At 36.6% G+C, this 24,225-nt stretch overlaps 1 protein-coding gene across 1 annotated transcript in view; it reads right to left on the bottom strand.

The window, feature by feature from the left end:
* KCNH7 (potassium voltage-gated channel subfamily H member 7) overlaps positions 1-24,225 on the bottom strand; it is a 486,463-nt gene that overhangs the window by 132,251 nt on the left and 329,987 nt on the right. The window contains exons 4-5 of the mRNA XM_055307883.1: positions 7,035-7,463; positions 2,476-2,496 (exon numbers count right to left, since the gene is read on the bottom strand). Coding sequence (XP_055163858.1) covers positions 2,476-2,496; positions 7,035-7,463 — 450 coding nt within the window. The remainder of the gene's footprint in view (positions 1-2,475; positions 2,497-7,034; positions 7,464-24,225) is intronic.

Here is a 24,225-nt window from a genome sequence, read left to right as displayed (position 1 = left end):
TCTTGATAATGGGTTACAGTTAGATCTCTGAAGTCTTATTTCAAAAAGTCAGAGTGCCAAGGGAATTTATTAAGTGGAAACAAAATTAATCCTAGGAAAGAAGGTTAAATGGAAATGATTCCATTTTAGAAGAAAAGACCAAGTACCGATTTGCAGTTTTTATACTGTGATATTCCATCAAGATTAAAAGTGACCAGCTGGTATCTCTGTCAACTCAGGATAGATAAAGGGGGGAGAAAATTGCATTTCAGCAAGAAGGATTTAGTTTAGCTCTTCGTGTAACAGGCAGTAAAATAGATTTCCCAAGGAAGTTAGAGAATGGTATCTTCAGGAGGTAAAAATTTCTCTACCACTTGTGTCAGGGATTTAGCCAACACCCTCGCCTGAGGAGAATAAGCCTTGAAGTCCTGCTGGAATTACTTAGTTTATTTTGGTAAAAAATTATTTTGGGGTGATTTGGATACTGAAAACAACTATAATTATGATTTGTATACAATGAAGTATAGAAATTTGTCTTTTATTTTTTAAAGTTTTTATTTAAATGTGGTTTAGAAACAAAACAGGGAGCCTGGTGGGGGACTCGATTCCAGGACTCTGGGACCACGACGTGAGCCAAAGGCAGATGCTCAAATCCTGAGCCACCTAGGGCCCCTGTTCTGCGAAAACCTTAAAGAGCCAGACACTTAAGTATTTTTTGATAGTTTCAAAACCAGAGTCTGAACAAATAAGGAAAACTTTGGAGGATACATTTATGTTCATTTTAAAATTAAATTTGCACGTTTTAAAAAATCTAATTTGGGAGTTTAACTTCATAAGTATTAACATGTGAAAACTTTTGACAATGGTTTAGAGTTTCCTAATCCCAAATTCTGATTTTGATAATTTATTTTTGTTCAAAGACTATAGCTGTTAAAAAATGGAGGGTTGAGGGAAAAGAGTTGGAGATTAAATGGATTCATTTATGAGGGAAAAATAAAATTAATATAGTTTGAATGGCAATTGTGTGAACTACTAGTTTGGAAGATAGGCAAGCTCAGTTTTCTATATATTGAGAAAAATTAGATTCATTTCTCATTGCATTTAAATGATCACTGGAAAATCAAGGTCTAATAATAATTAATTGCTAATTGTTAAATGCTAAAGCCAGTCATATTTCATACAGATGAGTTGGCAAGAGGTATCTGTATTCTGTTTCTTGACATTATATCCCGAATTATATCGACGCAAATCACCATCACTGACACTAATTTGCTCCCTTTTACAAATTACAGTAGACAGGCCAAGGATAGAATAATCATGTAGATGAAGTACCATCCTGCTATTGGAGGTCACCTGTACAGACCCTTTTTGAAGTGCTTGCAAAATAAAATTGGTATGGGGAGAAGCTGCCACAATTTCCTTTCTTTTCAAATCACCCTGGATGGCTGACCAGAAAACAGCTTTAGTGTCTACTGTTATTAATTCATAACTGTGAGCAGCTCCGACTTAATTAGGGAAGCAATTGAGAAATCAATATACAAAACTTCATAGTGATCAGAGTAGCAGTGACATACAGAAGAGGCCAAAACAGTGAATTTTAAGTAATGACGGTTACTGGTGGAGACGTGTCCATGCAACACACATGCACAAAATGAGTCATTGTCACTATATGCACACTCACGGCAGCATGCATGGCCTATGTTAAAAGACTAAGTCCAAAAGTTTTCAACTAAATGAGAATAATATGATTACTATATTTTGTGAATTCCTGTATCTACTAAGATATAGTAGAAAAAACAGAGGTGAATTTCAAATTTTAGTCAAATCCAGATTTATCCAGAGGTATTGCCCACTTAAACATTGCCCTACAGTAGCTATAGGTCATGCCAGTGATTTCAGACTAATATAGGACACAATTAAAAATGGCTGAAATGTAATATAGAAAAATAGAAATGATTCTCATGCATGTACAATTTACTACTACAGTAAGCTTAAAACCATACCCCCTGCCATCCAGGAACGTGAAACTAGTTTTAAGGAAACAAAAGAGGAACAAGTGAAGTGATACTGTCATGTAGCACTTTGATTATTTAATCTTGCACTCGATTTTTTTGTTTTGTTTTGTTTTTTGGGTGTTGTTTTTTTTTTTTTTTTTTTTTTTTTGGCTGAAATAGGCTTATGTGCCTCTTTCACACTGGAATATATTTAGCTTGATATTTGTTTCTTTCCAAATGGTTTAAATATTCAGGAAGTGTTCATTGTCAACCTAGCCTTATACTTCTTGCAGGAAAAAAGGAGTTCATAAACTTTTTGGTGAACAGCTGAGAAAGTAACAATGTCTCCAACAAAATCAAGCCATGATGTCTCCACCAGGCACCTGGACTAGCTAAGGGCAGCATGATGTTGCATTGAACAGGGCATACAGCAGGCGAGTTAACATGCCAAGTAAAGGGGCACTTTGAGCATCAGATGATGAAATTTGAGTTCGTACATTACCTTTGACATTGCGACCATTGTCTGTTTTGAGCACATAAGGATAAAAAAAGAAAGAAATATAAAAAGAAGACTAAAATTATGTTATATACACTGAATTACCTCTGTAAAAACAATCAGGAGTAAACAGGATATAATGACTGAAAATGCATCTTTGAAATTAGCACTTTTCACTATTCAATCCAGTAAAATGCATAAACCAAAAATGATATCTGCCATCATAAGCATGCATGTTTAAATACGTGAAACATTTATCTCACTTAACTGGATTCCAAGATATAGATTTTAAAATTATGACGGTTTAGATAAAGGCATTCCCAGCTGCCTACAGTTGTGATAAAAATTTTCAATCTTGTCAGAAGCCAATGTTAGTGTCACTTCAACCATCATTTACAAAGAAAGACTGTGCAACTTTTGGTATTGTAAAGTAATTTTTTTTCATATGATTTAACCTAGTAAAGTAATAAGGAAAAATATTTCTAAGACAACAGCTTACCTTAATAATCCAACTTGAGTTATTAATCAGAATTCTCTTAACTGCCCCTCCTACAAATGTTCTTCAATGTATATTTTGAAAATACAACATAGCACTCAAAGAGTCATTCTTAGGCAAAAATGATTGTAAGAAGTCACTGAAAGATTTGACTGTTAAAAGTAATGTGAGAGTTTTAAGTTTATGTTCTCACAAGGCACTCAGTACCTAAAATATTTAAGAAATTCATTTATATTAACATGAGCTGTTTTCAAGTCTCAAATTGGAGTGTTTTCAGATTTATTTTGAGATTAGCAATCTGACTCTTTGATGCATATTTGCTACTAACAAAATATGCATTACTAGTTTTGAAACAAACAAGCCTAAAATAAATGGAGTCATGTCAAAACCATTCAAATATATCCAAGATTTGAAAAATCTGTTCAACATTTGTTGACATCTATGCTAGTGCAGTGCTTATTTAAAATCTTGGGATATATCTTCATTGTTTCAAAGCTTACGATCGAAGCAATTTCAATAGTTGGTATATTGAATTGCTAGTGTAGACATTGCCTTTGACAGAGATACACAAAGTTGTGACCTTACATGACAATTCTGCCCTCTTTGAGGGACCATATAAAGGCAAATAGGGATAAATGGAGAGATCTTGATTACATAGAATTAATTATCTCCATCAGAAGCAGGGCCCCAAAGTCATTAGTAAAATAACAACTGCTTGCACGTAGTTAAAAATTATAACATTACTTATCAAACCTCAAATTTATATATAAAGATTTGCAAACTCCCCAAATCCCTGACTGAAAGTTGCATTATATAGTTACTGCTGCTTTGACATCCTAAGAGCATGCAGTCTGTATTGGGCCAGTTGAGACCTTGTTATCTGTCCATGACAATGTAAGTGCAGAAATCAGAGTGAAGAGCCTTGTAGCAATTTGGCAAAGTAATTTTATGTCTGGTCAATCTAATAATAAAACAATAGGGGTTTATATCTTCTATGTTATTGTTTTATTTCATTTTTCTAAGAGTGCATTTTTTTTTAATACTTACAAATGTATTCGTTTGGGATGGATTAGAAAAAATTCTGGTCCTTCACCATGAATGGTTTGAGAAGTAGAGTTCTAAGGTACTTGATAATATAGAATAGATGGATAATGCAAAATATTATGCACTATTTTATCTGTAAATTACTTAAAGTTCTATAAAGATAGCCCATGTAGAAGGAAATTCCTCTTCTTGAATGAGGAGGCAATAATCTGAATTCAAAATCTCCTGCATGTGGAATTTCAGGTGCTCACCAGGCACACGAATTCATGAAACTAGAATCGATTTAAAAAATCTCATCCACATGTGGCATTGTGTGTCAACTACACTTGGTAAAAAAATAATAATACATTTTAAAAAAAAGCTTTCCATCTTTCTTTGTCAGCAGCTCAGTTTCTAAAATATATCAAATTATGCAGCCTTAGGAGGTACAGTTTCTTCTATGCCAATCAGTGATTTTGTAGCTAAAATTGCTCTAAAGCTGAACTACCAAATACTCTCTGAGTTTACTAATCAATAGCCAGATGACTGGAGCATCTGCCAGGAAGTGATACCATTTTGGAAAATAACATAGCTTGGGTACGGGAAGAAAATCAAGGATGACCTCACTACTGACAGTCCTGAATTGAGAAGTCCAGAAATGTTAGATTATCCTTTCCCATAATCGTTCCAGCAACTATGTATTAAATAGAGACAACAGAGAATTGAAAATTCAGTGAAATCATGAGATCTGATCTGACCTACTCAGCACCACTGTCAAACGACAGGTGAAGTCTGTACTATGCTCTGATCGTATATCATTTATTATATAAGAATGTTATTATACTGTAACTCGGGCAATAAGGCCAATTTCAGAAGTCAGTATGATTCCTAAAGATGCTTGCGCTAACTGGACAAACTAAAACGTATGTCAGTCCTTTGAATCACCCTGTTGGATTTATCTGAATCACCCGTTGGGATTCATTGCTCAAAGATCAAATTTCAGAGGTTCCATTCAGTCAGGAGATGTTGATTCCTATATACCATTGCTATATGGTATGGGGGCCTTAGATGATTATTCAGTCTGGGAATTGTCCTTGATTTTCTTTTCTTTTTGCTCTTCTTTAGACTATAGATTAAAATGGATGTACTAATCGCTTTTGTACCATATACAGTTTCTCAAACTTATCTATGGAAAACTCTTCCTTCTATTTTTGTGATATTGATTTATCTCTTTTTGAATTCTTCCTGCCACTTCATTTTCCTTCATCATTTCTGCCTTCTCATCTTCACTGTGCCTTTTAAATAAAGCTCCCCCACATAATTCAAGTATTATGGAATATAACCATTTCCTGTTGTGTATGATTTTGAAACATACTTCATGAGCATCATCCTTTCAATTTCACACCAACATTTATTGAGTTCCTGCCATGAAAAAGGCAATTGCGATACGGAGGCTGCAGAGCTAACTATGCCCAGATTACTGCACTGGGAGAGCTCACAGAAGCATAATTATTGCTTTGCATATCCAACAGAAATGACAGGCTTATACTGTGGAATAAAGGTAGAATGCAATAAATGCTATAATATGTGCAAATACTGCTTTGTACACATCAGGTGTGAAATCGTTTAATTCTTTTGGTTTGGGAAGGGGAAATGGGTCCTTACACTTATGAGAGGCAGAATGAGGAGGGACAAAGTGGGTAAGAGTTATTCCTATCAGAACAAACTAATGAAGCAAGAAAATGTGTGATACATTTTTGGGAAAAAGCAATTATCTCTGTGTAAGTTTAAAATAGAATCTATAGTAGGGGAAGGAATCTTGAAAGAGCTAGAAAACCTTGAAAAATAAGTGTGGCCAGCTGGCCTACTAGCCTACACTATGAGCCCAGTGATCAGATTTCTGTTTTGAGAAGAAAACTCACAGCTGTAGCCATGATGATGGGCACACACAGAAAGGGATATCACAAGAAAGGACAGTGGGCCTCTCCAGAACCCAAACTCCTGGAATTCAGAAAAGTGGGATGGATACATCCATCCATCAGGTACTCTGCATCTTCAACCCTGGGGGAAAGTTCAGTGATCCACAGAATCCTTCTACGACAAGAAAGCACTTCATGGAGGATTGTGGACTCTGGAGATGGGTGGTCCTGGGTGTGAAAGCCGACTCTGGTCCTCTGTATTGGACCAATTATTTATTTTAGCAAATCTAAGCCTCACTTTCCTCATTTATCAAACGGGGCTTAATAATAATGCCTAACTCATAGAGTTGTTGGAAGAACTAAATGAGAGTTAATGTGTGTCAAGCATTTACATTGCCTCACACACAGTAAATAATCAGTAAATGTTGACAATCATCACGTTAATGGTGAATTTTTTTGGTCACTGTCTTTTGAGCATTGCTGTTTTCACTACTGGCTAAAGTAAGAGGGTGAACACCAAGAGGCCAGGGAAAAATAAGAGAATTCTGACTTGCTCTAGCTTTAGTTTTCAAGTTTGGTTTTTCAATACTCTCAGGGTTTGGGTTTGTTTTTTTTCCCCCTACACATTTCCCCTTCCTCCTTCCTAATTCCACCCCACCCAGTCATCATGTATACCTTTCTGATCACTCAGTACATTACATTTTATACACCTCTTCCTTTGGAAAGACTTGGTTAATAAAAGAAGCCTGTGAAGGCACACCACTCATTCTGCCCAGGGCTTGCCTACTGGCTAAATGCAGCAAAATTAATTATGCTTGAGATGATAGGGTCATCACCCGATATTTTATATAAAGCATTAATTAACACTCCATAAAGTAGGCAGATAATGGTTATCATACCATTTCAGAAACACAGAAAAGAAGCCAGAAGAAACCAAATTATTCACTATGGTTCAAAGAGGATACCAGTAACAACTCTGAATGTAGGGTTCTCATTTTAAATTGCCATTATTTACTCACATTTCTCCCCCCAAGGGATAGGGATTAATGTCAAAAATAAAAACAATATGGAAATTACTTTCATTATCCATTAATATATATTTCCATTTCTTAAAAAAACAAACATACCTTCACTGGCATGTCGGTCTCTAAATATGTTCTTGGGGTGAACACTGAATCCTTCTATATCATGAACTGAAGAAGCCCTCCGTATACTACAAATGCTTTCTTTTGATCTGGAGTGAGTCAGCTGGGTACTTGACTGCAGCATGTCGGGATAGAGTCGGTCCCATTGCCTTTTGGGAGAGGAATGGTCAAGAGGTCCAGATATATTCACCAAAGGGGAACATTTGCTGGGCTGTATCAAGGCTTTTGTATCATCTGCTTCTGAGGGGCTGCAGCTCTCTTTTGTAGGAGACTTGAAGTGCTTCATGGCTACTGAATCATCACTCTGTTTAGATGAGTCGATTACTACCACATCAGGGTCTTCTTGTGGCAAAGACTGCTTTCTGTAAGTGAGAACTCTCAGAGCAGGGAATTTGAACCCAAAAAGTTTCCCTATAAATAGAGACAGAAAAAACATTATTACAAGACAAATATACACACACACACACACACATATACATTGTGTAAACATATCCCTTTATGACAAATGAATAAGTATCATTGACTCAAATTTAAATAACATGTAAAAAGAGTTATTAACAATACTTAATTAAGTCATTTATAGTTGGAATGAGGGATATTATAGAAGACTTCTGAGACTAATATGAATCACCATACAAGCAGTAAGAAAATAGTAAAATAATAGTAAAATAATGTCTCTGATGGTTAAATATACTCCAGTGACATAAAAGCATTACTTGGATGACACAAGTCTCTTATTTTGATAAAGACATACTACACATTATTAGATATCCCATATTGTTAAAAACACCATAGAACTATTTTTAAGGAAATTTGAAGCGTAGAATACAGTTTGGAAAAGAAAAGGGATGGGGCACCATATGTAAAAGAGACAGAGGAAAAGTTATAATGCATATGTACATACATGGGGGAGAAGGTTATAGTACTGGAAATAAGAAGGAAGAGAATGAGGTGGGGATAAGTTGGCCTGTCATATCTAGAAGGTTTCTATTAGATAATACTGTGAGTCAGATGTAGATTGGAAAAGTGGGGTCAATTGTGTATGAAAACATCCCTCACTCCATTTGAAATTTTTGAAAGGCTTTTGGCTTCAGATAGAGGTGTAAATATAAGAATTTCTCTTTCCTGATATTTTTTTCTTCCAAAATCTGAGACTATGGCTTGAATGTTACACATATCTCAGTGGTTGATGCTTAGAAGGACAACTAAATCTAACATTAAAAGGTGGGTATTAAAATTACAATACTAGTTAATAAATGCATGAACTCAGTGGCAATAAAAATGCAAATAAAAACAAGAGCCTATCATTTTCCACTCCTCACTTTAGCAATAAATTTTTAAAAAATCAACCACATAACATGTAGTGATGGCAAAAATGCTGGTGAGCATTGTGGCACTTTGCTAGTGGGAGTGCAAATAGCCACAAATTTTTTGGAAAGTCATTGTACAATATCTATTAAAATGAAAATACATACTTTTTCCTTTTACTCAGCAATCTCTCATTTATAGGATAGTACAAAGGCACAAAATCAAGACACAGTCTGAATATCCATTAGAAGGGAGAATGGTTGAATAAATTATGCATTTTTATACTTTGGAATATTTTTAAAAAGTATATATATATGCTTTTAATATATACTTTATATATATACATAATGTTTTGATTAGAATTAGGGGTTTATTCAAATATAGAGTTAGGTGAAAAAGCAAGTTTCAGTTTATTATGTTTATGAGATTTCATTAAAAATAATAAAAGGCTAGGGATCCTTGGGTGGCTCAGCAGTTTGGCACCTGCCTTTGGCTCAGGGTGTGATCCTGGGGTCCCGGGGTTGGGTCCCATGTTGGACTCCTGCATGGAGCCTGCTTCTCCCTCTGCCTGTGTCTCTGCCTTTCTCTCTCTCTCTCTCTCTCTCTCTCTCTGTCTCTCATGAGTAAATGAATAAAATCTTAAAAAATAATAATAATAAAAGGCTGCATTTGTCCACAGAAATTGTATAGCAGTAGAGAAAGATGTGGAAGGACACACACCAAGCTCGTAACGTTGACTGGCTAAGTGGGTTTAGAAGTAGGGGAGGGTAATGTATTGCATTCTTCTTTATATATCTTTATTGTTTGTTACATCAAGCATATAATTCCTTATAAAATTCTAAAAGATATAATGAGAAACTTCTAAAAGAAATGAAGAGATGAAACATCCAAACCATATTGTGTGATTCAAAGCTTTTCTAAGTATTGTCTCCAAGAAACTGCAGAGTCTGTAAATCCTATTGTCAGTGCAATAGTCTACATCCACACTGCCCCATGGCTTGACAAGTACACATTGCCCTTCTGGTCAGTCAGTTGGAGTCTTTGGGCCATAATATTATCTACTTCCTTCTATTCTTTAAGTGTCACGGGCACCATTACCTTTAATACATTTACTGTGAACTTTTCCTCAGTGCCCTGAGGATGGTTTTAAAACATGGAAGAACATTCTCAAAACTCATAGACTTTTCTGCATTTTATTTAAATACACTCTTCCAGTAAATGGTCTTACCTACACACATACTTTCAATTCCGTATTTAATCTAATGACTAAAAAATCTACATCTCTAGCCCAGACCTCCTCTCTTAGTTCCAAACCTGCATATCTTTTGGCCTCATTGACATCGTCACTTAGAAGTCTTAGAGACGCCTCAAAATCCCATAGCAAATCCAATCCCATGATCTATCTCTCCAATTCTAGCCCTTTTCCTGATGAACATTTCTGTCCCCCAGTGGACTACAGGCCTCATGAGGGCAGGGCTCTTGACTATTTTGCTTACCAAATCCCACCTCTGATAGAATGCCTGAGCATGACAAATGAATTTCTATAAGCAGAGGCTAATCTGATAAGGTGCTTCGATTCTGACTGTGGAAAACCAGGATATTTAATTGTTCTGACCAACTTAATTAGATAATAGCCTTCTGGAATTGTATTGACCCATTTTTACCAAAAATGGTTGCTTGGGTAGAAGTCAGTAGTTCAAGGAAATGGTGAACTCTCTCCTTTGCCCTTTGTACCTGATGCAACTCTTACTGTTAAGTTTGCCTTTTTCAGAGGTTAGTAATTGGTACCATTCTGGTCTTAGAACAAAAGTGCTTCCAAACTCCTCGTTTTATACAAAATACCCATTACAGAAAATTTTAGAATTAAGCAGGCTAATTTATTATTGTAAGCTGTCATTTGTGGGCTACCAGTAGTTAACACTGTTAAATACAGTAACTCCTATTTAACGATACAGTATTGAATACTGTAGTTAACAGAATTTATCTTTCTGATAAAAGACATGACACAATCCACAAACTCCAAATATGTTCACCTTAAAGTTCTAGATTAATAAATTGTAAATGAGAGTAACCCATCTGCGCAAATAAGATTAAACAACAGTGTATCACAGTAACTGTTTTGCAAGCATTCTTACATAATTCTACCAACAACTCTTATATGCTCAAGTAAATTGCCAAGTTAAAAATCACTGAACTGCATCAAAGTCACTTGATTAGTTTTTAATGCACATGGAATTGACTTATAAAGCAGTTTGCAAATCAATTCTGCAAGCTAATTACAATGCACTGAAGGTCAATGCCTACTTTTATTCATTTTTCATCAGTTACATTACCCTCCTCCTTTAAAAACAATTCACTGCCTTTCTTAAATTAATGACCTCACAAGGCATTTAGTTTGCTCCTGTGGTTTGCTTGTAACCAAGGTGGTGCAGATGGTCTTTTCTGCATCACTAGCTTCATATGACCATGTTATATTGCATTACAGATTTAGTTGTCTAACTGCAGCTCATCCGGAAAGAATACACATTGAGAATTTTGCTCAATGCTACCACTTTCAGGCATGAAATATAAAACATAGATGAGTATAATCCTGTCATAGTTCTTAACACTGAAAAATGCCCCTATAAGTTAAGTCTCTAAATTGTACTATATTTGCTTTCTAATTTAAACTACTAAAACAGACACTATTTAGCCTTTTATCTACTAAAGTGTTTCATAAATCTGACATAAGAACAACAGAATAAGAGTTTTTACTAGTTTTTTTACACTCTCCCAAATAATTTTAAGTACAGATAACTGCTTACACGAACATGATTTTCATTTAAGACGTACCTAAGTTTCTAACGCACATGAATGAACTACTGCTACAGTGTCTTTCTCAGAATATATCCCTTGTAGGGAGCTGCCTAATAGAAGTTTGGAAGCTTCATCTTCGTGTATCCTGCGTCATATCTAACTGAGAGCTTTTTACTTCTCACTCAAGTAAGCACATAGATAATCCATTATCATTGTCTTAAAAGCCTGGAATTATGACTCCAATCTATATACACAAACACGTTGAATACATGGCCCAAGGCCAAACAGGAAATCAGGATAAAGTCAGAATAAAACAGCAGTTCCTTTTATTTAATTTCAGTTTTACCCAAGACTTCGTGTTTTCTTGGGCCATAAACATTCAAATTGAGGATTTAATGAGACCCATTACTCACTTCTAATTAAATGTAGATAAATGCATATACACAATTTTATTTTTGATCTTAGAGGATGAATAACAAAATCCCCCACTTCAACAAAAACCCTTCTACTACTAACCTTCTACTGCTAACCTCCCCTGGAGTTCCCCGGGATGTTAACTCTTAACATTCCTTCTAGTTCTGAGTTTCTTTGCTTATATATTTATGCTAATCGTAGTTTCCACAAAATCATAATGATCACAGCTACATTTCTACCGTAACTCCTGTGGTAATGGGACTTTATAATAAGGTTTTACTAAACTTTTCCGAATAGAAAAGACCTCATCAATCTGAACTTCTATTTCTCTCCTTCTCTTTTATCCTTTCCTCTGGGAGCTGGTTCTTTCTATTTGAATTTGGAAGAAAACAATTTTTTCTAATTTAATCTAGGAATATTATAAATAATATTTCTTGAAGAAAAACAAATATTTCCAAAAGGTCCTCCATATATTCCTAATCATTGAATTTCCTCATAATTACAAATTCCCAATCAATCCTTTCATTCAACTTTTCTTCATTTCTGCAAATCCTTAGAACTTTGATTATTTAATAATTTTACTATGAAACCCCGGTTAAATATAAATCAGAAACAATTTACTCTTGCCTGGTTTTGCTTAGTTGAATTATGGACTAAAGAGTAGAAAGAAACTTTAGTTCAAGAAGTCATGCAAACTAGACGATACCGCAGGGTAAGGGGGGAGACATGCACAAGGAGCGGGAAATGGGGGATGTTGTGTAACCATGAGCAGAGATATTTCCCCTCACAAAGGAGTAAAAGTAGTGAGAGGTGGGACCCAGTATTCTCAGGAGCTATGCCTGAAGAAAAGGAGGAAGACTGGATTGGGCTGAGGCAGTTAAACTCTTATGCAAATACAATGGGAGCTTCAGCCAGCCCTCCTGGGAGCCCCGGAGCTAGAACAGCCCTTTGGAGTGATAGCAAATTCAAGTCAAGATATCTGGCTTTCTTCTCCCTGCAGCAGCCAGTCACCTGCTATAGCCACCCCACAAGAAGGCCCATAATCTACATAAAGAAGTTCTCTGCTTTGACCTACAATTCTCAACGAGAAGCAGAGCAGTGGGCACTCAGCAGCCAATATTCCCAGCATCAGGGTTGTCCCAGTCCTGGGGAAGGTGTCTGGCTGAGCAGCACAGTGTCCACAATGCAGAGTAGGAACGATACCCAGATTTTGGTCTGAAAAAAACCTATTGTCTGAATTAGGTCTACTATCAGCTATTATCATACAACATAAGGATTTGTGAATTACTGTCTATGTACCTTTCTAAAATCATGGTGTTCGCACATCTGACACTTAAATTGGAAGCCTTAACATCACTGTGAGGATTTTCTCCAGCCAAATAGCTCTGAATGTGCAGAGAAACATGACTTTAATCTCTGAGTCAGGGAAAGAGCAACCGATCAAATTTGATGGGAGAAACAGGGAAGGTAACTGACATATCTGCCTTGTCTTTTTAGGGAGAGATTTCCATAGAGGCACCCTGCAAGGAGATGAGCATTTCCTACTCCTAAGTGTAGTAATGAGTATATGATGCTGCCCACAGGCTGCTAGAACAACTCATAATATTGTCAAAGAAGGCAGTGGTTAGTAGTTTTACTGGGAAAAAGATCACTGGGGAGTCCATCCATTTAGTAAACCTGAAACTAAATTTGGGACACTTTCAAGGAGCAAATGTGGTCAGTAATGCCTTGAAAGACAAACACTCCTGGGAGATTCCTAGAGTGAGAGATACCAAAGAAAAAGCAGCAACTTACAGTAAGGCAGTAACTGTAAGACCAAATTAGAGTCTTGAAGAAATGCAAGTTCTAACCCAGTAGCCCATGGCACACATGCATGGAAGTGGGGGAAGTTAGTGCTATAGTAGTGGTGACAGCAATTACGGGAGCTGCAGCAGCAGCAGAGAACTTGGAACAGGTTCACAAATGCTGATGATGTCTGAGAGGCACTTGGCCAAGTCACCAGGAAAGCAAAGAAGAAGAGAAGACAGGTTTGGGATAAGGGAGATAAGGCAAAAAACAGGACAGGGCGGTGGGCTGCTTTCAGCCACTCAAGGTTAAACTCTCTCAGTGAAGAGGGACTGGAAATGAAAGCAAATACATCAGCAGTATTTGTACCTAATAAAGTTTCTATGTGATAACCACTTAATATATCAATATTTCACTTAGTGGTACTGTTACTGTGTTTCTCTTCAATAGATTTCTTCCTTTTCCAAATGGCAACTTAAAGAAGCCATTCAAATTGTGAAACACCTTAAATTGTCAAACTGTAAAAACATCTTAACTTAAACTGGACCTGGCATGACTGTAGAGTCATCACATTGACGAGGACTCTCTTGATAGAGCATTCCAAACACAAATGTTAAAGACACCAGTTGCCCAAATGCAGTATAAACAGGCACTGTCCCTGATTTGGGTGTTGCTAGGTAACAAATGTTTCCAAATGATATGCACAGGAGGAGTCTCTGGCATGAATATGCTGATTTAGACGGTCATTAACATTCATTGTTAATAAAGAGATAAAACAAAATTTTTTTCGACTGCCAGCAATTTTCCTGATCTTAGAAATATGTATTTTGCCTAAATCCTAGGGAGGGAATGTAAAGTTGATTGCAACCTGTGACTGAACTTTTCCCAGATTCTTTTAGCAACCATGTCATAGTTCCTTTTCTAGATCAAATTTAACCTTTAAAAAAAGGAAACCTCCAAACCTATGATAATAGTAAATATTAGTTACATTGTGAAACGTTTAATTAAATTCATCTGAATAATAGATTGTTTCTACAGTAATGCTTACTGAGGGAGAAACTCTATATTACTACTGCAGCTCTTCATCTTTGAATTAAAGAATAACTTTCAGCTCCAATGGAGAATAGTAAAAACACTGTGAATGCCCCTTTATAAACCAGCATATAGAAAATTTCTTTGTTCCCTAGCTTGAGGTCTTAAAACTGAGATGCAAATTTGAGGGAGTAATGTAGCTATTCAGGCAAATATATATTTTATGTGTCAATTATTCAGAATATTGTATCCAAAGCAGATGAATACATTTTTACTGGTTTAAATTAGTTAGATAATTGCCTAAATTATCAGCTGCATTTTGTGTGCATAGACTTAGCTTCAGTTGAAGCTTTTTGAGTAATTCAAACTTTTATTTTAATAAGCATAAAAGTAGACATTCTCTTTTGATTTGGAGACTATAATTTCAATCATTTCAAAGATAATGGGATCTTCTTTGTCACACCTTAATAAGATTAAATTAGATGAAAAAAATGCACTTTTGAAAAGAACTGTAAGAATAAGAGACTATAAAATTTAACTTTATTATATTTTTACTTTTAGTTTCATTTAAAATTTATCTTTGTAGTTTTATGTAAACATTAATTAAGTTAGACCAGTAGTTCTCCAACTTTAGTGGCTATCAGAGTGATGTGAAGCGTTTGTTAAAACACAGATTGCTGAATTTCTGTGTTCCTGACTCAGTTTTTCTGGTGTAAGGCCCAAGAACTTGTGTTTCAAACATCTTGCAAGGTAATGCTGATGGTCTCACACTTGGAGAATCATTGGCTAATGCTCTTTCAGTAGGAAAATTTAAAAAGAAAACTACTCAATAAAAAATAACTTTCATTTGTTTTCATATTCTACAAAAATGTATTCGATGCTTATTATTTGCAAAAGATTGGGACTGCATGGAAGAAAATACAACATCCCTGCTGTGATCTAGAACTGAAGGGTTCTTGGCCACTTTAGATAAGGTAGGTGTTTTCCAGTTCTCCACAGACCTCACCCTTCTCTCTATTTTTATTCATGGCCTTCTCCAATCATTTATGTTACTTGTCCACTAGGCAAACAGATATGTAAAGACAGGTGTGAGGTACCATGACGTCACAGAGGCAGGAACAGGTAAATTTATCTGGGCAAGTTAGGAATGCTTCACAGATGAAGAGTTCTTTGGAGAAAGTATCCTGGAGGGATGAAAGCATTCTAATAGAGGGGATACCATGTTATACAAACAAGGTGGTATAAAACGTGGGATGTGATGGGGGGAAGTGATGGGATATAAAGCTAAAGAAGTAGCAGAGGTCTTGCCACAGGTATTTTGTATAATGCCTTGCTTTGGATTGCTTTGGAATTGCCTCTTGTTAGTAACAAAGAATCATTTAAAGGAGATACAAAGCTGGGTATTATAATTTGATGTACAGTAGTGTGACATTTGATCCTGAGCCAAAGAGGCTGAAAGCAGGGATATCAGTTATGAGACCAGTGCATCAGCCCATGAAAAATGTTTTGGGGCCCTAGTAGGCAATTACTGCGGGCTGTGTAAGAGAGATTTCCACAGAGGGTGCTTGACAAAATTTGATCACTCTTTGGTTGGGAGATGAGAGGATTAGAGAGAAGGAGAGGTTTAGCATAGCATAATCCCCATGTTTCCAGCTGTGGTAGCTTGGATGACACCATTTGGGATGTATAAAGAAAGAGCAAGAGTTTTTGATGGAATGGGCAGATGGCATTTGGAAACGGAAAGACAAATCTCAGCCTGAAATGCTAAATTTTTTTAGGTATTTAAAAATCTTCCAAAGGAGATGCCCAGTGGGCAGGTGAATATATGAAGTTCTAAGTAATAAGGAAAGTCTAGAGGAAGGTATGGGCTGGAGATGCTGATTTGTGGAGGGGTCTTTACCCTGTAGATCGCAGATGAGTTTGCCCAACCAAGGTATATAGATAAGATGACTAAAGAGAAGGATAATAAGAGGAGCCTCTGGGGGATAAACAAACAGTGTTCATGAACAGAGTAAGGGGAATAGGAAAATGGTACTAAATTAGCTGTCACAGAGCTCAAAAGAAACAAAGGAGTATGGTGTCATGGAACACAAAAGAACAAAGAGGATCAGATTTAATAAGGTACATTCAATCTAGAAGGCAATGGAGAGAGCACAACAGAGAGTTCAGGTATAGTAGTGAGCAGAGGAACGAAGGAAATAAGGAAAATGAGTGTGTAGATATGAAAAATCCAAATGCCGACAGGAAGAGACAACTAACAAAAATGATGGAAGCCAGATAGAAACAGACAAGAAGGTCAGGTGAGGATTGTGGCAAATTGGAGAGTGCACACCCCATCAAAGGTGTGGCCAGTATTCTGTTTCGGTTTATTGCAAACATGTAGTCAGATACTCATGTTTTCCAAAATCAGCCAAAATTTTCATTTTTACGTGTAGTCTTCCAATTTTTAGATGTTGGCAACAAACTTAACTAATTAAAACTTTTAGAAAGTATTATGTGATCTAAACAACATATCCGTTGAACTACAGGCTATTCTTAGCCACGTGAGTGTGAGCAAAAGGGAAAAAGCCAATAGGGTGAAGGGGCTGGGATTGGTGAGGACAGTCTTTGAAGGGATGGAAGAGAAAGTGGGTTGCTAAGCCTCGGTTTGATGTTGTTGGGAAATTTTTTTGTTGAGGGTCAGCTTGTTAAAGGATTTCCCACTGGCACCTTCCCCCTTGCTCTGAGGCATGGGAGGTGAGGTTATCTGTGGGGAAAAATGAGTGGATTGGACGTTAAAAGTCATGAGAAGTCTGACAAAAGTTTAAAATACTTGCTAAGGGATAAAGTTGAAAGATCTGGAAAAAATTAAGATCTCATGTAGAGTTTTGACTTTCAGTGTAATCATTTATAAATTAATAAAAGATAAAGTTCATAATTTTTCTGTAAATAAAAGAAATGATGTAGGCCTGTTTTCTTGTTGGGCAATATTTAAGTTTAGTAAAGTGTGAATATTTCACAGATTTTTGACAATGATGGCAAGAATGAATTAAGTAGATTTATATTTAAACAAAAATAATCTTAAACTGATAAGAGAAGTGAAAATGTATTAGTTAAGGTTTACTTGGGGATATGAGCTTAAGATCAACTTTTATAGTGAGTCAAACTGACTCAGATTTTAAAATAAGATTAAAACATACAATGCCTTTGTTTGCTGTTTGGTTGTATATTGCTAAATCAATAATTTTTTTGTTTAATTGAGGTCCTCCTAAATCCCATGAAAAACTTTTTATCAAGCAAAATGTGTGTGTGTGTGTGTGTGTGTGTGTGTGTGTGTGTGTGAATCAGACTGGTGATCCTAGACCCCTGCTATAAAATAGAAGACATGTAAAACCCAAATATACTTATAAATAATTTAAAATGAAACTTAAATATATTTTACTTAAAATAATAAAGTGAAAGTCTCTTAAACTTGATTAGCAAGAACACATATTTAGTTATCTTCCACATTGTGCAAATATTTCATAGCAACAGATATTAGAGCAGAAAAAAAAGAATGCATTTTCCTCATTCTATTAGTTTTTAGATGTGGCCCCCTTTAATGGGTAGGAAAAATACAATTTTGTCTTCTATTTGATATTATTTCCATTCTTCAAATTTTAGGGTTTTTAAAGAAACCATCAATGAAAAAAGGGCTTAATTATATATTTTATTTGGCATTTATATTTTCGTGTAGCAATTAGTTGCCTCAATTACACAGTATTTATCAGTTTGATAGACTTATCAATATAATATTCTCTCCTGTACTTGCTTCATTTGAGGAGACATAAGTCATCTATTCATGGCTGGTTCTATATTTTCAACAGAGAATAAGTTTGTGAAAAATTAGTTTTTCCTAGAGGAAGCTGCTCATTTTAGTTGTGTAGGGCTCCTGACCCAGAAATTAGATATTTTTACTAAGAAACGATTCACCACTTCATTCGATACACAAGTGTCTAGAATTTTCTCAACCCAATTTGTCATAGTCCCTTTTTATGATATATCTTTTGTATTGTACACTTAGCTTCTTTTCTATTATTACTTAATCCTCTCAATTTAATATTTCACTTTCTTCTCATCTGTATTTTTTGTGTTTTCACTTCATATTTTTCCCTTTATTTTGTCTTCATTTCAGAAGAGCCAGTTACATTTACAGAAAACCACATCTTCTTAAACAAATGGTAGCCTTTTCTCCATTACTTTCACTTAAATCATAACACTCGGGGGCTTGCACACCCATCCCCCAATCCCCACACACTTACATATTACTTACTTAGATATGAAAATAGGCATTTTGAAGGTTAAGGTGTTCTGCAAAAAAGAGGTGTATCAAGATTTGCTTTTCTTTCTTTTTTTTTTTTTTTTTTTTTGTTTGTTTTGGTGGTCACCACTGGAACAACATTTGAAATAGCTAAAAGCACTATTTTACACAGGTGGTAGAACTGTACTTTAAGAAAAAAAATCAGCAGGATTTTTCCCAAAGTCGGAAATAATACTAAAAAAAAAAATATATATATATATATATACTAAATAGCAATTGGATCAGAAGCTACCACGTGCAATTTATCTCTTTTTAACTTTTCCGCTTGATTTAACAATCAACTCTTCAGAAACTGACATCAAGTCAAGGAAATTCCAGAGCATAAAATGACAGAAGGGTATAATCAAATCCAATATACTGGTTGTAAACAATGGACCTCTGTAATGTTCTGAAAAAAATATTATTTGCATATTTATACTTTCTACAATACTCTCTATAGGAGTGACAGCTGCAGTGTAGGGAAACCACTCATATTCACAAAATAAAAAGCAATCCTACTGAATTTGCTATGGCTTACACATGAGATGCTATTTTAATCACAGTGTAAAACTGCATAGATTATGTGTTACATCCTGGGAAGCTACTGTATAGATTATCTTCCATTCAAAGAATCAAAGTTTCAATTTTCCAATTGTATTTCTGTTTGAAATGAATATTTATTAAACATCTCCCCCCTGATTTGCTATGCTGCTGAAACGGCCCTCTCTTTTTCACTTCCATCCAATTTGATGGACCAGGCAAGATAACAGTTCTATAGGAGAATGAAGAATTTGTGAAGACAATGGAGAAATAAAATCAAGCATCCCCCGAAACAAAAGATCTTATTGACATTCATGACCAAACACAAGCTGACATTACCTAAAGTATACTCCCAGGAATCATTCAATAAAGACTGAATTGGTTAGTGGGAAATATAAAGAAATAAAAATAGTCATCAACTTAAAGGAACAAAACTTTGGTATTGCAATAATTTTTTTAAAGTACTTCATTTTTGTTTTTAAATATGTCACCTGGGACACTGACACATTGGTGATATTGATAAAGAGTTTTCCCCTGAGTGTGATATTATTCAGAGTAAGATATTCAGTATATTGGAATCATTACATTAATCCATTTCTTCCAATATTGCTTTAACAAAATATTGTACTGTCATTTGCACATACCTAAGGAAGTAACTGATACTATGAAAAATTCTCAGCTGTTACGCATCTGATTTAGTATTATACTTAGGTTTAATGATGTAGTTTGCTATCTGAATTTATATTTGGGTAACAATTTCTTTTTTCAAATATTAAAGTTTCATGACAAGGCTTCCAGCTCCCTACAGACAATAACAGATATTTAAATTCCAATTTCCTCATGGATCTTCCTAAAAACCATTAAGATCAATAAAAGAAACAAGTAAAAGTAGCCTTGAACCATGTCTAAAGAGTAATTAGAGACAGAGACATTACACACTTTAATTTACCTATAGGCAGGGAAATAAATTCCTAAGAGCAGCAGAATTGGTTCAGGAAAGCACACTGCAATGGAGTTAGGCAGAAACTTAATGAAGAAAAGGGTCTATAAAGGTCTTCTTGGAGTGATGGAACACATCAAATATGGCTTACCCACAGGTTTTCCACCCTGCGTTAGAAATTCTGAGAGCAGATCTATAGCCTGAATGGTCAGAGCACTAGTTAGTAGAGACTAGAGAGACTACGAAAGTGCACAAGACCTCAGTTTGGAAAACCATCACTTCTTAGAGGTGGTGGTGGGGTGGAGACTAGGAGTGAAGATTGATATTTCACTAGAAATTTAAGGACAAAACAAGCTAGAAATACTGCAACAAAACAAAATGAGAGAAGAAGGAGATCTAGAATAAGCTGAGTACCTTGTTGGTAAAAATTAGGAATCAAGTAATATAATTTAAATTGGCAAACTGAGTGGTAGAAGACCATTCTTAAGAGTGCAAAGATAAGAATTAGAACAGATAATATCATTAACTAAAATTATATGGTGGAAAGGGGAGGAGAAGAGTTACAGGCTAATTTTATTCTCGCTCATAGTAAGAAATCAAAATACAGTGTCTGAGGAAAAGGAGGAGAGATTAAGGGCATTATATCAAATTTATTTTATAAAGATAACTACTAGAAAAAAATACAAATATTCTCAAGTACCAAAATAAAAGCAAAAACAGGATAAAATAAACTCAAACCACACAGTTTAAGTTTTTAGAAAAGCAAAGAAAACATAACATAAAGACATGCTTTAAGAGAGTATATTTAACATAGAATATGTTAGCACTAAGAAAAAACATAGTAGTTCTATCAGTAAATACAAGTATCTATTATAATTACAAATAAAAACTATTTTTTTCTTTTTTTAGAAGTATTATTTTTCTTATTAAAAAAAAAAAAGAAAAGAAAACCTAACTCCAGAATGTATATCATGAGAAAATGCTCTGCATCACTTGCCATCAGGGAAATACAAACCAAAACCACAATGAGATACCACCTCACACCAGTGAGAATGGGGAAAATTAACAAGGCAGGAAACCACAAATGTTGGAGAGGATGCGGAGAAAAGGGAACCCTCTTGCACTGTTGGTGGGAATGTGAACTGGTGCAGCCACTCTGGATAACTGTGTGGAGGTTCCTCAAAGAGTTAAAAATAGACCTGCCCTACAACCCAGCAATTGCACTGTTGGGGATTTACCCCAAAGATACAGATGCAGTGAAACACCGGGACACCTGCACCCCGATGTTTCTAGCAGCCATGTCCACAATAGCCAAACTGTGGAAGGAGCCTCGGTGTCCATCGAAAGATGAATGGATAAAGAAGATGTGGTTTATGTATACATTATATGTTCTCATTCATTTGGGGAATATAAATAATAGTGAAAGGGAATATAAGGGAAGGGAGAAGAAGTGTGTAGGAAATTTCAGAAAGGGAGACAGAACATAAAGACTCCTAACTCTGGGAAACGAACTAGGGGTGGTGGAAGGGGAGGAGGGCGGGGGGTGGGGGTGAATGGGTGACGGGCACTGAGGGGGACACTTGACAGGATGAGCACTGGGTGTTATTCTGTATGTTGGCAAATTGAACACCAATAAAAATAAATTTATTATTAAAAAAAACAAAGCCGTTTTGAGCATTAAAAAATAAAAAATTAAAAGCACAACTAAAACAAAAACCAAAAAGTGGTTTAAATATGTAACAGGAAAATAGAACTGAGAAAAATTTTTAAAAAATCATAAAAGACTACTTTGCATAATACTACTTAAATAAAATTTTAAAACCTACATAAAATTATTGAGAGATAACATTTAGCAAAACTGATACTAGTTGAAAGGGACAATGTGAGTAGTCCAACCTCTGGAGAAAAAAAGAAAGAAATTTGTCAAAAAGCTACTCTACAGGGATGCCTGGGTGGCTCAGCGGTTGAGCAGCTGCCTTTGGCTCAGGGGTGATCCCAGAGTTCTGGGATCGAGTCCTACATCGGGCTCCCTGCATGGAGCCTGCTTCTCCCTCTGCCTGTGTCTCTGCCTCTCTCTCTTTCTCTCTCTCTCTGCATCTCTCATGAATAAATAAATAAAATCTTAAAAAAAACCACTACTGATTGGTCTTCCTAATGAATACTGATGTAAAAATCCTAAATTAATTTTAGATAAGGAGAATTCAGCAGCATATTACAAAATCAAATACATCGTGATCATATGTGACTACTTCCAGAGATGCAAGAATAGTTCCATGTTAGTAACCCCATTAATAAAATGTATCCTAAAAATAAGGAAACAGAAAGCTACACTCATTTCCACAGATACTGAAGATAATTTATGAATTTCAACACAATTCTTTATAAATACAAAGTAATGGAAAGCCTTAAAAGTATAGAACACATACAACTCAACCAAGATGCTATCATTTGAATTAATGAAAAACACTTGCCATTCACACAAACATCAGGAACAAGGCATGTTGTTTATCATCAATTTCTTTTTTAATAATATGTTGGCGGTAATAGCTAGCACAATAAAACAAGAGAAAACTATTAGAGAAAACTATTAGATGTATGAATTGGAAAGGAACATGTAAAACAATCTCTATCAGATAGAACACTTGAAAGATTCATGAGAGTCAATGTAAAAGCCACTGCAATTTAAGAAAACTCACTAAGATAGTAGGATATAAAATTAAGATACTCAGAAAAAAAGTCACTAGCCTTAAAAATAATCAGAAGATATAAGGAAAGAGAGGGTCCTAATTAAAATTTCAGCAATAACGAAAAGTCAAATGCCAACTTAGGAAACTAAAGAGGAAAAAAAAATTGTAAGGACTCCTGAAAGACACAAAAGCTAGACTTGAAAATGCATATAAAATTCTTGTATAGAATGACTCAACATCATAAAGATGTTAATATTTATAAAATTAATGTGAGTCCAGTAAAAAACAACAGAATCTTTTCCTTATCTGGACAGGTTGTTTCTAAAGTTCTTAAAGAATGTTTAACAAGAGAGGGAGGGGCAAGATGGCGGAAGAGCAGGGTCCCCAAATCACCTGTCCCCACCAAATTACCTAGATAACCTTCAAACCATCCTGAAAATCTACGAATTCGGCCTGAGATGTAAAGAGAGACCAGCTGGAACGCTACAGTGAGAAGAGTCCGCGCTTCTATCAAGGTAGGAAGACGGGGAAAAAGAAATAAAGGAACAAAAGGCCTCCGAGGGGGAGGGGCCCGCGAGGAGCCGGGCTGAGGCCGGGGCGAGTGTCCCCAGGACAGGAGAGCCCCGTCCCGTCCCGGAGGAGCAGGAGCTGCACCAACCTTCCCGGGGGGCGGAAAGGGGCTCGCAGGGAGTTGGAGCAGGACCCAGGAGGGCGGGGATGCCCTCGGGCTCCCGGGGACACTAACAGACACCTGCGCCGCGGGAGAGTGCGCCGAGCTCCCTAAGGGCTGCAGCGCGCACGGAGGGACCGACCGGAGCAGCTCGGAGGGGCTCGGGCGGCGGCTCCGCGGAGGGGGCTGCGGGGCGGGAGCGCGAATCCCACAGCGCAGGCCCCGGAGCACAGGGCGCCGGGACACAGCCCAGGATCCGGCCTCCCCCGGGACAGGCAGAGGCCGGGAGGGCCCAGGACAGCGAGGACGCTCCTGCCCCGAGCTGAGCAGATCAGCGGCCCCGCCCCGGAGCCTCCAGGCCCTGCGGACGGAGAGACCGAGAGCCCCGAGCCCCGTAGTTCCTGCGGAGGCTGAATCCAGGCTTCCAGAGTTGCCATAGCAACTGCGGCTGTTCCTCCTGGGGCCCCACGGGGTAAACAACCCCCGCTGAGCCCTGCAGCAGGCAGGGGCAGAGCAGCTCCCCCAAGTGCTAACACCTGAAAATCAGCACAGCAGGCCCCTCCCCCAGAAGACCAGCTGGAAGGACCAGTGATACTCCCCCGTGTTCCAATACAACTTGTTTTTGGCCACTCTGCACTGAGCAAAATGACTAGAAGGAAAACCTCACCTCAAAGAATCAGAAA

The sequence above is a fragment of the Nyctereutes procyonoides genome, unplaced genomic scaffold, assembly GCF_905146905.1.
Source record: "Nyctereutes procyonoides isolate TBG_1078 unplaced genomic scaffold, NYPRO_anot_genome, whole genome shotgun sequence".
In the NCBI taxonomy this organism is placed as follows: Eukaryota; Metazoa; Chordata; class Mammalia; order Carnivora; family Canidae; genus Nyctereutes; species Nyctereutes procyonoides.
This window is presented reverse-complemented; position numbering and strand designations above follow the sequence as displayed.